The 15191-nt window shown below is 33.1% G+C and overlaps 1 protein-coding gene across 1 annotated transcript in view; it reads right to left on the bottom strand.

The window, feature by feature from the left end:
• LOC134529211 (syndecan) overlaps positions 1-14519 on the bottom strand; it is a 72402-nt gene extending 57883 nt beyond the window's left edge. Inside the window, exon 1 of the mRNA XM_063363078.1 lies at positions 14320-14519. Within this exon, the coding sequence (XP_063219148.1) occupies positions 14320-14385 (66 nt within the window). The 5' untranslated portion in view covers positions 14386-14519. The remainder of the gene's footprint in view (positions 1-14319) is intronic.
• Between the last annotated feature and the right edge of the window lie 672 nt (positions 14520-15191).

Below are 15191 nucleotides of genomic sequence, written 5' to 3'. Positions count from 1 at the left end.
ATATCTGTAACAATGCATGAAGTGTGAGTTGCCAGGCATACAGCAGTCAACTGGTACAATTTTTGTAGGGACGTTTGTCAAAAATGGATAATAAAGAGAGTGAAAATAGGAGGAGTGATTGTAGAGATAGACGAAAGTTGTTTTGGCATAAGAAAATATAATAAAGAAAAAAAAAAACAAAGGGAAAATGGGTTTTTGGAGCGGTGGAAACAGACTTGAGAAAGAAAGGGAATAGTTTACTGGTATTTAAGGTGGTGAAAGCCATTTTCCAATAAAATTTTTGTGGTATAGTGAAGCAGAATATAGTCCCACCCGGTGTTGTATAACTTGCAATACCGGTAAATAAATTAATGTAAAGTATTTAATTATAAGAAACAAATTTCACTAAATCATGAAGTAGACAAGAGTGTAATTTGTGACACCGGTATTTCATTAATTATAAATAAGATGTCTTGAGGTAATACTTCATGGGTATCACAAGGTAAAATACAGTCCTTCATAGTATAGTCTATTATGCGATACTGGTAATTAAATTGTTGAAAGTAATCATTAGAAAAAAATTCCAGTTTAAAAAAAAAAGAATGCAGTACCCCTGATCTATTGTATGTGCTAAAATGGGGAATAATTATTTTAAAATAAGAGTTTTATAGGAAAAAGAATTGTGGTATTGTGAAGACTAAAGTCCTTACTGGTCTATTGTATTCTGAGATAATGGTAAATTATTTATTGATAGTAATAATTTATTTATTTATTTATTTGAATTTTGTTACATGTGCACCAACAGTCCGGGGACTTTAGTGGTGGGCACGACGTATACAAAATATACACAAATACATAAAGAAACAAGAAACAAAGGACAAGACATCCATACAAACCGATAACACAAGGACAAATACAAATATAATACTTATAATAATAATTAGTACTAAGTAGTAAGGTAGTAAGCAGCAAAACATAAAATTTAACAGAGTACAATAATGTAAACGTAAAAGAGAAAAAAAATACTAACTATAATTAGTGTGAGGATATAAATTACATTAAATACTTTAAAACATAGCTCTGTTCACAATTAATTTGACTTGGTGTTGTGTCTATTATAGTTTGTAAAGAGTCTATAAATAAGATCATTCTTGTTATAAATAGTACATAAACTAGAAAAGAGGCGAGAATTGAGTTGGGGGATTTTCAATCCGGTGTTCAAAGAATATAGCTACATTTAATTTTATAGTTATAAATGTTATGTACAAAAAGATAGTCCAAATAGGCTCTACGGTCTTCTAAAGGAATAAGATTGGGATACGGAAAACCTCTATGAATTATTAGTTGAGACAATTTGTTTTGTAAATTTTCTAGTTTCTCAATATCAGTCGACCCGATGTCATTCCAGATAGTTGAACAGTATTCTAATTTAGATCGAATTAATGCCAAGTAAAGAGAAATAATTGAATCGGAATTGGTAGCATAATGAGTGATATATTTTATAATAGCAAATGTTCTTTTTGAATTGGAGTTTAAGTAGTCAATTTGTTTATGAAAAAGTATTTTTGAATCTAGAAAGACACCAAGGTCTTTTATAATGAAAGTTTTTGAGATTGGGTTATTATTCAGAATTAATTATAAACTATAGGGTTATATTTCCTAGCAAAGTTTTATTATCGTTAAGATTGACCAAGTTTAGAAGACACCAATTATTGATTTCATTAATGTCCCTTTGTAGAAGAGCACAATCATTGACTAGATATTATTTTAGAGATTTTCAGATCGTGAGCAAAGAGTACACCAGTTGAGTAATTACGGACCATGGTAATGTCATTTATAAATATATTGAAGAGGAGAGGTGAGAGAGTGGCACCTTGTGGTACTCCAGAACTAGCATGATGTAAAGAGGATTTATGATTATTGACAGATACAAAAAAAAATATCTATTATTGAGATAGCTAGAAAACCAGTTTAGGTATTTAGTACAAAAACCAAAGTCTGATAGTTTTTTTTAAAGTAGTGAATGGTTTACTATATCGAATGCTTTGGCTAGATCAAAATAACAGGCATCTGCCTGACCTGTGTTAGTAACTACATTATGGATTGGGTTAAGAAAAGTAATTAGGTTAGTAGTGGTGGACATTCCAGATCTGAAACCGTGCTGACTGGCTGATAATTTATTTTGAAGTTGAAAATTTAAAACTTTGTGTATAATTTTTACAAATATTTTTGCGAAGCCATTAAGTAAAGATATTGGTCTGTAGTTTGAAACAATCAATTTAGAGCCATGTTTGTGTATCGGAATGACCTTTGCTATTTTCCATTTGTCAGGGAAAACTTGAGAATGCAAACTGGTGTTAAAGATATGATAAAGAAGAGGAACTAATAAGTACGAACAGCCTTTTAAGATAAAATTATGGATGCTATCTGGGCCGATGGATTTGGATGAATTGAGAGCCTTGATGCCCCATAGAATAAGGGATTCAGAAATTTAGCACATAGGAATAGAATCCGAAGACATGTTTCAAGACGTCACATTATTGGTTGAGGTCTTGTAGACACTGGAAAAATATTGTGCAAAAACATTAGATAAAACAGTTGGATCACAAATATCATCATTGATTTTTAAAGAATATTGTTCATAGTAACCATCTTTCATTAATTTAACATACTTCCAGAATTTCTTTGGATTGTTCTTGATGTTATTAGTAGAGCGGATCCAATTAATTTTATCATGTTTTATATAAGATTTTGCCATTTTGCGAAAATGTGAAAACTATAAATAATAATGATTGTCGGATCGTTTATAAAGTTTGTGAAAATGTTTTTTTGATTTTAATGCTTGAATTAAGTCATTAGAAAACCATAACGGATATTTGGGTAATTTTTTAGAAATTAGTGGTATAAATGTGTTCATATTGTCAGTTATACAATTTGTTAAAACATCCACCTGATGATTAACATTGGTTGATTCATAGAAATGAGACCAGTCATAATTTTTTATTGAGTTATAAAGACCTAAAAAATTACAGTTCTTGTAATTTCTGTAGGGAGGATTAACACTTCTTGAGCTAGAATAAATTTCAATGTTAATGTTTAGAGCTGGATGATACAGATCTTCTTTGGTAAGTATTTCAGAAGCTTGCGTTACTGTACAGTGAGGTAGATTTGTTAAACATAAATCGAGAAGATTTTTGCAAGGTTGGGTGTGATTATATTGGGTCAGACCCAATGAAGACACAAAATTGAGAAGGTAATTAACAGAAAAAATATCTGTGCTATCGTAAAGTAACTACAGTCCCAACCAGTCTAGTGTATTTTGCGATACAGTTTTTAAGGTAATTGTACCGGTAGTCATCATCACACCAGTAGTTGTAACTTAAGGGAAAAAAATCATCAAGAGCAAGAATGCAAATTCTTGTGAGTCAGAAGTATTAAAATTCAGAGCAAGAGTTGTTTGGGTTTGTCATGAAAGATTTTCGCAATGCACCCAATAACAGAAGGAGGGGGGGGGGGGGGGGGTTTCCCCTGCATCTAAGAACTCGTGTACCATATGCAAGTAGTGAAATATACTTCTGCTGGTTTGTGTTAAGGTAAGTAATAACTTTTTTTAAATTAATTGTATGTATGTTTTTTTAGGACAATGTTTATGTTTGTATGCTTTTCAGATATGTTAAGCATTATATCTAGAACATTTAAGTCTAAAAATAATAAACAAGATAGAAACAAAGGGGGGTAACGAGCACTGGATCACTTAATACCATAAATCACCAGTTTTCGTCATGCCTGACTTAACATTGGTAGGGGAGGGTGGGGAACTGTGAACCATGGGGTAGTGTGAACCAATGAAAAAATATTTTTTGCTATTAAGGAAATTTTGACATTAATGCAAGAGAGCAGTTTGGCAGTAAAAGTTCCTTTATTTGTTTAAGAATGTGTGAAGCTCCATGCTGCATTTTGGTGTGTGGATTTTTTTTCATTTTTGAAGGTAAGAAACAAGATTTTGTCTTACTTAGCTATATTCTTAATAACATTTATGTTTTTAAATCAATAAATTGGCTGTAATACTCTTTTCAATTACATAGATCGCTATTATGTGTATGTATGTTTTAAACCTCCTGGTTACGTAACATAACCTAAAAATGAGAAATTTGTTCATTTTGGCATCACGGGGAACAGTGAACCATTTTAACTGGGGAACTATGAACCAGTGGTTCACTGTACCCCACATTTATTTTCCACCTTTGAAAAAATGAATTTTGGTTAATGTTTGATAATGAATGTTACTTAACATATACTGTTCTAGATAATTACTTAAGGATATATTTATGCAACTTATGTTTAATAATGTTGGTTTTGACATGGTGTTAATATAAATTTGTAGACAAATTTATAATACAGAATTAGTTGAACATATTTGAATGATAATAATTTCTCTGTTTTAGATTCATTTTAATTATATAGAATGGCTCGAAAACCAAAGAAGAAAACAACTCGTCAACCTGATGGAGAGTTGATGAAAAGAGCTCTCGAGGACAATAACAATGGGAAAGACTCAATACGAAAATCTGCTGAGAAGTTTGGTATACTGTATCCCACATTTCGCAGGTATGTTTTAAAGTATATGCTGCTTCCATGAGCTTTGAGCCTAATTATTGCAACAGAAAAATTTTCACTACCCAGCAAGAAAATGAGTTAGTAGATTATTTGGTTAAGTGTGCAAATATGTGCTATGGCTTGACTACAACACAATGTCGTCAGCTAGCATATAACTTGGCTAAGAGTAATGACATTGATGTGCCAGACAACTGGGAAAGAAATAAGGAAGCTGGTATAGATTGGTTCTATAGTTTCAGACAGAGGAATCCCACCTTGACAATTAGAAAACCAGAAGGTTGCTCATTATCACGTGCAACATCTTTTAACAGGCACAATGTAAACATGTTTTATGATAACCTCCAGGAGGTCTTGCAGCGAGAACCCAAGTTTTGTGATGGTACTAGAATCTTTAATTTGGATGAGACCAGCACCAAAACTGTACCAGATAAATTGCAAAATGTGATAGCGGGCAAAGGGATTAAGCAAGTGAACCAAGCCACAAGTGAAGAGAAGGGGATTCTAGTTACTACTTGTATAGTAAATGCAGCTGGAAATTCGTTACCCCCAGTAATGATTTTTTCCTCGAAAGAAAGTTACAGATGTCATGTTTGAGAAAGCACCATGTGGCACGTTAGCATTAAGTGAGAAAAGTGGATGGATGACTGGAGAAAACTTTGCAAAAGTAATGACACATTTTGTGAAGCACTCAACAAGTAGCAAGGACAACCCATCATTGTTAATCTTAGATAACCATGAGTCATTTGGATCCAATGGCATTAGACATTGCTAAAACAAATGGAGTGACAATCCTCACTCTACCACCTCATACATCACATAGGCTCCAACCTCTGGATGTTTCTTGTTACGGGCCATTCAAGACATATTATGCAGGTGCAATACAGTCTGTTATTTTTAGGAAAGCTTTGCCTGTTACCATCTACAATATTGTAGAATGCGTAAGTATTGCACATGAGAGAGCTCTCAACCCCTCAAACATAAAATCTGACTTTAAGAAGACTGGCATTTTTCCTTTTGACCATCATATATTCACAGAAGATGACTTTGCACCAAGTCAGGTTACTGACAGACCTCCACCTGAAGATTCTGATACTGGCATTAACCTAGATTTTCCATCAGGTGAGATCACATCCCAAGCATCCTAAGCACCTGCTTGTGATGTTGACAAAGTTACTTCCTTCACGTCTTCACCAGATGACAGACCTATAGAAAGCAACACGAGTAAATTACGAACAGATTTAAATATTCCTGTTTCAGCAAACCAATCAAGTTTAGTTCCAAAAATGGACACAGCTTCTTCAACTGTTAAATTTCTGCAGGAGACACCAAATATAGGATTAGAAAAATATGTGTTTCCTAAGTGCTCCCCAGTTGATATAAGGCCATATCCTAATGCTGAAAATCAGAAAAAAAAGAGGGGAAGGAAACAAGGCAAGAGTATTATAGCAACAGACACATCAGTGAAAAATGAAATCGAAAAAAGGAAAAAATTTAAACAGAAGGGGAAAAAAACAAAGACACAAGTAAAGCAAGAAAAAAAAATGAAGTTTGATTCAGACTCAGATGATGGAAAGCCATAAAATCTTTTGATGATGGAATGTCAACTGATGACATTAGTATTAGGTAATGGTAGCTGAAAGATGAGACCCGAAGATAGAAGTTCTTTATGTGGCTCAAATAGTCAAAGACAAGGACGAAAATGGTGATTTAGAAGTTAAATATTTAAAGAAAAGCACAAATGTGGAAGGACATTTTTATTTGCCATCTACTTGAAGACACCAAAATATATACACTACCTGATGATTGTATAAAGATGCTTCTACAAAACCCTAAACAATATGGCGTCACCAAAAGACAGAACTCATACATTAGTTTTGGTATTTATTTTAATAACTTGGATATTAGCTAAAACCTATTTTTTGTCTAAGGAAATTCAACATGACAGTTTTTGTGATGGTTTTGTTAAATACCTGGGGTAATGAATGTAAAACTGTTTTTTTTTGTGTATTTGTAGTGTTTGATAATGCATCTATGTAAATTAAAAATATGGTTCATAGTTCCCCAGTGTGTGGTTCATTCTACCCCATGACTGGGGCACAGTGAACCACAGTGCACCTTAAAAAAAAGTTGAAATTCAAGTAAAAGTAAAATATATTTTAACCATATTACAAGTGCACGTAAAAGTTAAATATATGTCAAAACCAATTACAAAGTCAAAAATACAAATGTAACATAATTTTTTGCTGAATTGCCAATTAAAAAAAAAGTTCTTTGTCCCCCACCCTCCCCTACCATGTCAGTTATTTTTAAAATGGAAAACCGGCAATCGCTAAAATGTATATTATATTATTATGTGCTAACTATGTTTGTAGAACTTCCAACCAATTATCAGGAGGGTCATTCCATTGTTACGGACGGGACAGTTAGACCTTAAAAATAATGTTGCACACTGTCACAAATATATTATTTAACTATTTTATCAATATCTGCAGTTAGTCACCCTTAGTATGTATTATATAACTTCCAATTGTTGATGTACGAGATAATTATTAATTTTGATACTTGAATTATACATCTTTTTGGTATTGTTACGGACAGGACACAGTTTGGACAGGACGGCAAAGGTGAGTTTTCAGGACAAATCTTAAAAAAGTGATTTATTAGTCCAGAAAATTAATAATCAACATTAAACTTTGAGGTTCTGTTAACATCTAGTTGTAGTATCTAGTCATGTATGATAAACAATTACTGGATTAATATTTTATGCGTATAATAAACTTTCTTACTTTTTTTGTTACGGGCGGGACACCATCAAATAGGTCTTCAAAAAACACTAGCTGAAACCTCTGAAAAATAACTTTAAACCACAAAAACCATACAGATGGAAGCCTAATGACTGGTCTTTTCCATCCAAAACACAACTGTTAAAGAAAAACATATATAGCCAATGTTAAAGGAGCGCCAACTTGACTTGTTTATATCATAATGCATGGTAATTATTAGGTACCCATTTTAAAATGAAAAGTTATGCATGAAAAATTAAAAATAGAAAAATGTATACATTTCTGGTTAATTAAAGATATGTTGGGTAGTTATAGTCTTATAAAAACATTTTATGTTATGTTTTAGTTTTACACAATTTGGTCCTTTTTGGCATGGAAACGCCGAGGACCAGTAGTCACCGGTTGACGACTACTGGTACAGAACCATGACGAATGCTGGAACATTAGATTAAACATGTATAATTGTAATAAATCATTAAATTACCAAAATTAGAACATTTTGGAAACTTAACCTCACAAATCAATTTTGCCTCAACAATGTTATATTATATATTTTGGTTCATTATTAGTGTTGTGATTAGTTTCATTTCATAAAAAAATATTACAATTTTTTAATATGATTAACGTAAGTATGGTTTTAAAGTACGAGGGTTATTTTTTTTTCAACCTCCGATCGGCTGTAATAAAAAACGGGAATGAATTGGGAAATTATTTTAATGTCAAAAGAAACGTACATCTTTACTCTATTTTTCCACATAATCACCGTGCAGATTGTGGCATTTGTCGTACCGATGCACCAGCTTTCCAATACCCTCTGCATAAAATGATGCCTCCTGCCTATTCAGCCACGTTTTAACAGTGCCCTGCAGTGTGATTAGTTTCATATCTCCATGGCATGCCCATTAATCGATACCCTAATCGCTCGTACACGAATCGACACGACTCATAGTGTTTACCCCCTTCCACCAACCATGTGGAGCAGCCAACTCACACCTCAGTTGTCTTTGATCACCCTCCTTACAGTCCGGATTTGGCACCGAGTGACTATCACCTTTTCCCCACGTTGAAAAAGTGGCTTGGAGGACGATGCTTCAACACCAATGATGAACTGCATAGCACTGTTAAAACGTGGCTGAATAGGCAGGAGGCATCATTTTATGCAGAGGGTATTGGAAAGCTGGTGCATCGGTACGACAAATGCCTCAATCTGCACGGTGATTATGTGGAAAAATAGAGTAAAGATGTACGTTTCTTTTGACATTAAAATAATTTCCCAATTCATTCCCGTTTTTTTATTACAGCCGATCGGAGGTTGAAAAAAAAATAACCCTTGTATTAGACTGATTAAATATGTAAACGAACACATAATGAACACAAATTAAATAAAAAGACTTAAAAAAAACTATTCCAAAACAAATTAATATGCTCTAAAAAGTAAAAAAATTTGCATATTTTTCTACAACTTAATAATCAACTTACTTTTTCTACTCATCAATATGTAGGTACAATCTGTGTGTTTACCACGCAAGAAGGTAGGATTAATGTAGTTACAATTATTGTTATTTTTGGAGTCGGTGTCACACTTCAAATCTAACTTAACACATACCTACACCATCCTTCTTATGGTAAAGTCCTTGTGTTTAATATTGGCTTAAGTTTCGTATCACCATATGCTACTTTATGTATCGGCATAGTGTCGTATTAAAGTTTGTTAGTTTGATTTAATTAGGAATTATTTATGTTGTTTCAAGGTCACATATATTGTCACAGTATATTGTCGTATAAAAGTTAATTTGTAAATGGGTTTAATTAAGTATTGGTATTCTGTCACAGTACTCACAGTATATTGTCATTCCTATAAACGTTAATTTGTAAAAAAAAAAATTTCTTAAAGTATTCTGGTATTATTATTGCTAGGTATATTGTAGTGTTTCCTTGGCTGACACCGACTCCAAAAATAGCAATAATTGTAACTGCATTATACCTAACTTCTTGCATGGTAAACACATAGATTGTACCTGCATATTTTTTACTTTTTAGTGCATATTAATTTGTTTTGAAATAGTTATTGAAGTCAGTTTTTTTTTGTTAAAATTTGTGTTAATTTTTTGATTTTTAGTGAATCTGAAGTACACTAACTAATTTGTCTGAATATCGGTAGACCTACTAAACGTGCTGCTCATATAAAACAGCGCCATTTAAATGAAACAAACAAAGTCGGGGAGAAACTCCTATCTCAACAGAGGAAATCTACCTCGAGGAAAATTTCAAAAGAGACTTGCGAAGAGCGCAAAAATAGACTTTTGAAAATGCAGGTTTACAAGAAAAAGTTTTGAACAGGGGAAATATCGAAAAACGTTGTCACCGTCTCGGCTTGATCAACGATTGTCTATCGAAAGAGACGGAGAAGCAACATGCCCACCGACTCAGCATGATACACGATCTTCTATCCAAAGAGACAGAAGAGCAACGTGCAAACAGTCTCAGCTTGATCCACGTTAGGGTAGGTGACAAAAATATCTGAATAAACTATAAAAGATTCGGCCGAGTATCGTTAATTTGCTCCTAAGAATTGAAGTGTTCCATTACTTTGTCATGGATCCCATAATCAGAATCTAACCAAACATACATCGAACTACCCTTGAAGTAGTAAATCCTTTCCAATAAAAAAAGAATCATCGAAATTGGTTGGCATGATATTGAGTTATTCGTCCATTTGTGGCGCACATACTTAATGCAAATTTAAGTTTTATATGGTTTTCTAATGGATGCTACTGTCAGAACTGGACCAAATTGAAATGGGACCACACGGAAAGCACCAGCTTTCAAATAAAAAAGAATAATCAAAATTGGTTCACCCAGTCCAAAGTTCTGAGATAACAAAAAAAAAAAAAAAAATTCAAAAAAATACAAACGAATTGAGAACTTCCTCCTTTTTTTAAGTCGGTTCAAAATAGGCGTTGCAGTGCCATGCTAAGAGGCATATTTAAATCCGATTGCAATCTATAGGTGCCGAAATCATGCACGAAGACTAATGGCACAAAATGTGACAACACTGGTAAATATGAAAATTAGCACGACTACTGGCTCAAAATAACGCTTTTTTTTCTTCTCCCAATTTTGGATATATAGTAAACTAATTTGTCTGTCTAAAAGTGGTTGATACCATTGATGAGGAAAGTTTAAGGTTAAACACAAACACACAAAAAGCATTAATACATCAATACGGTTAGATAGGCTCTAAAATGTTCTTAGCACGACTGGTGCACTTACCTTAAATCCATATAATTCACGGTTCCCCCAACTTTTTAATTTTCAGAATCATGAAGGTTTCTCATAAATAGGACACGCTGTTATATTTTATGATACCAATGGAATTTGTATCATGAACAGAAATAGTGTCTTTGATAAAGAAATTTAGGTATCGCAAAATAGACTAGCAAGGGGGGCATTAAAGTGTAGTTTACAATACTGATAAAACATAATATGCAATATGTGGGAAATAGTTTTTTTATAGTTCCCCACCCAAAACCCCTATTTTCCCGCGCTTTTCCCGTAAGAACGTAGGGGGGTAATTACGTAAGCAACGCCATTTTGGTGATGTCATTAGTATTGTTATGGAATCGTAAAATGTGTCCCACTGATTGGGTAAGCAATAATGCCAATGATAATTGTGCCAACTGTCCGAGATAATTTATTGATTAGCGTGGTATGGGGGAAAAATAGAATCTGAAAGATGTCATATTGGTTTCACCAGTTTTTATGCCATGATTTAATGCTGAAAACTACAATTAACAGCCAGTCACTATTAACACCACGCATCCATTAATCTATAAACTTTGCTATTGTAACACAGTAAAGTTATACAAGATCTAACAAAAAAAACTGTTAATAGCCACAAATGTTTGAAAACCCATGTAGCTTCTTTTCTGTCCCCTTAAGGGCGTATGTCCCGTTCCAGGTCATGATTTTAGATTTATATTAATCACTGATCAACTTTTAGACATTTTCAATCGTTTAACTTTCACGAAATGAAAAATATATATAGTTGCATACTTTTTGCATAATTAGCTGCCAAAGTTACATTTTTAACCTTTTTGGGTTGTACAAATAAGGAGAATTTAATTTATTGCAGAACTGAAACTTTTTAGGATTAACTGCAATGCCACTGGCTACTTCAAGAAATGGTTTGCATTTCTTTCAGAAAATTATAATTAATTTTACCTGACATTTCAAAATTCTCAAAATTTTTATGATCTTGACAGCCAAGAAACATGAAATGAGTTTTTTTGATAGAAATGCAAACCATTTCTTGAAGTAGCCAGTGGCATTGTAGTTAATCCTTAAAAGTTTCAGTTCTGCAATAAATTAAATTCTCCTTATTTGTACAACCCAAAAAGGTTAAAAATGTAACTTTGGCAGCTAATTATGGAAAAAGTATGCAACTATATATATTTTTCATTTCGTGAAAGTTAAACAATTGAAAATGTCTAAAAGTTGATCAGTGATTAATATAAATCTAAAATCATGACCTGGAACGGGACATACGCCCTTAATGCATTATGAAAGTTAAAAGTTGGTTAGGTTACTTCAGGGACAATCAATATGCATCAAAATTGTGCAACAGATTAGTTACATGCCAGTGAAAGGCAACATAAATTAAACCAGTGTCAAATGTTGGTAAGGTTAGATCAGCGACATTTAAATTACAAAAATTTTAATAAAATATGTGGAAAGTAATTAATTCCTGTAAAATAAATTTTTGCTGCCAAGTCAAGAAAAATACTTGTGAAGAGTGTACAAGCCTCAAGAAATACTGTGACTTAGCATTTAAAAACAAGTAAATAATGATTGCAGGTTATTGAAATTACTTGTTCCCACCATAGAGTTTTTTTAAATACCCACAAGATTTGAAAAATACAGCAAAACTATTTTTGGGATTCTATTTTTTTTTGTTCTAGAAGAGCATCTACTCAAGGAAATTACCATACATCGTATTTAATATGTATTGAATACATAACATATTATTAACATACCTGACATAACCTAACATACTGTTCAGGTGTTTTTAATAACAGTAGTTCAAAAGTAGCTAATGTACCCTAAAGCTACGGCCACACAGAGCGCTATGCTCACTATGTTCGCGATGTTCGCTACGCGATCACAATATAGCCAGCTGCATCTCAGGTGCCACAGGCCACACAAAACTGTGTTCACTATGTTCGCTGTGTGTGCTATGTTGGCGACGTCGCCAAGTGTTTGGTTCTTAGCTATTTTTCTAAAACGTCGCTGACTTCCCGCATGCGCAGATAAACAAATACAACTGTTTTCGCGCGGAATTGTGCTGTAGGTACCCACTTCAGTGTTTACATTATTAGTATAATGTCAATGGAAATTTTTTTTTGAAGAAGTAAGAAAATATCCATGTTTATGGAACAAATCAATATAAGATTATAGAAAGCAGGACATGCGTGATAATGCCTGGGATTTGATTTCCAAAGAGGTTAATAAACCAGGTTAGGTGTAATTGCAATTTATTAATTATTCAGTTAATGATCAAATTAAATTTCTGCTCCAATGCTTTTCCTGTAATTTAAATTCTTCTTCTCAATTTTATTCTTGATTAGCAATAATATGCTATCAAAACGAGTTGTATTTATTCTAAAGTATTCAATAAATTTGGCCTCGTCCGCACGCAACTGCTTCATTAAATGATGAAATTCACCAAATTAATTTCTTTTGAGATTCACTTCATGAACCCAATTCTTTTTTCGTTTGCATACTGTGAGAGCCAACAGAATATCATTCTCGTCTGAATCCTCACACGAATCCCACGGCATGCGCCTCGCCGACATCGCAAACTACACTATTCTGTGTGGCCACCTCGCGCAGCAAATATAGCGTACACAGCAAACATCGCGAACATAGCGAACATAGCTTAGCTTTCTGTGTGGCCGAAGCTTAACTGACCTTTCACACAAACTTAATGTAGTTTAATAGAAGCTAACTTACCCAACCATTTAAACGGTAATTTACCAGTACTCTAACTCAAATTTAGCAAAATCTTTTTCAGAATGATTATAAAAATTGTCTGCAGGGAAAAAAAAAAATCTGAATTTTACTTTCTCTATCTAAAAAAAAAAATTATTATTGCATCATTGGGCAGGAGACCTTATTTTGAACTAGATGTTATGCATGTACAGTACTTACATTCATTTCCTAAACACATGATTATAAATGTAATTGAGATGAGAACTTTATTAATTCCAAATTTTAATAACCGTTACAATATATTAGTCATAAAACTGACAGTAACGTTTATTTTTAAATGGCTTGTGCTAAAAAAGCCAAACTCATTTTAATGCAACTTTCAAGATACCAACCACTACGTGCAACCACTAACCAAATTCAAACAACTTGCATTTGATTTCTGTTAAAACACATTTCAATTAATATTTAAATGGCATGAGAACAAAGTATACGGGGCTTATACCTATATTCTAATAGCGAGTGGTAGACATGATATTTGATCTTTAAATCACAGAGGTTAACCCGGTTCGAAAAGAAGCACTTTCGCAAGCTCTAACCGGGTGGATTTGACTTATGTAATACTATTACTTTTCCTTGCCACTTCTGCATAAAAATGACTACGTAAAACCCATTAGTTTATTCAGCGTAAATTGGAACATAAGACTTAACTAGACCTTTCATGCTAGGCAAGTATATTCTACAATAAAAGGAGTTTTAAATTCAAACACATAGTAATATATGTAACGGTATACAATTACCAATTCCGAATTTTCCACTCAAGTAAGTTCACTTAAGAGACGCATTTTACAAATCTAGCATTCGCATTCCCATAAAACATCATATGCGTCGCATAACTATACGACCTTGTCTCCAAATACATGAGCAAACATTGACATAATTTGGCAATTACCTCTTCTGCTCCAGCATATACAACTAAATATGTTCCAAGTAATAAGAAATAAATCCTCAAATGCATCACCACACACTACAAAGACGAAGTCTTCCGACTTCACCCTGTTATTACACGCAAATATATCTATTTTCGAACACACAATTCCACACGCTCACAACACTACACTAATCAATGAACAATTCTCTTCTACTGTACTTAGTTTCGGCATAAGGAACTACTTTCAGATGTGTATTCCTACGCAACGTATTCACTAAAACAGATTGATTCACAAACTGTGTTCGTTTTATCAGTGCTTTTTTTTTTTATTGTAAAATATAAAACCATACTAAGGAGAGTTTATGATTGAGTAAATCAAGGGATAATTTCTCCACAGCTAGGGTAAAATAAGTTTAACTAAGCTTTGCTAAAAACCAAACAAAAATTTTAAATATTGCTAAATTGTGTTTTTTTCGCCTTTACATAACCACAAGTAAATATTAACTATCGCGTAAGTATAGCTTAGGTTAACATTATTTTCTGTTACTAGAAACTGATTTACAACATGAGTTAAATCTTGTAAGCCACAATGAAAGGTTTCGTACGGGATCCGGTAGAAACTTCTAACAAAACTGCTAGCCAAGCCTCAACGGTAGTAGGTATAGACGTTACCAAATATTATATTAAGAGAGGAACTCAGGCCTTTTAACATGGCAAATGTTGGTGACACCAGACTGAAACAATCCTAGTAGCTCAGCCTGAAGAAAGCCCGCGAAATTCAAATTACCATGTATTACAATAGGCGACACTTGGCACAGATTTTCTCTCATTGTTAGAAATCTTGTTGTAGAGTAATTAATTCAAACTCAATATATTTGTATAAAAACAATGTA

The sequence above is a fragment of the Bacillus rossius genome, chromosome 2 (assembly GCF_032445375.1).
Source record: "Bacillus rossius redtenbacheri isolate Brsri chromosome 2, Brsri_v3, whole genome shotgun sequence".
In the NCBI taxonomy this organism is placed as follows: Eukaryota; Metazoa; Arthropoda; class Insecta; order Phasmatodea; family Bacillidae; genus Bacillus; species Bacillus rossius.
This window is presented reverse-complemented; position numbering and strand designations above follow the sequence as displayed.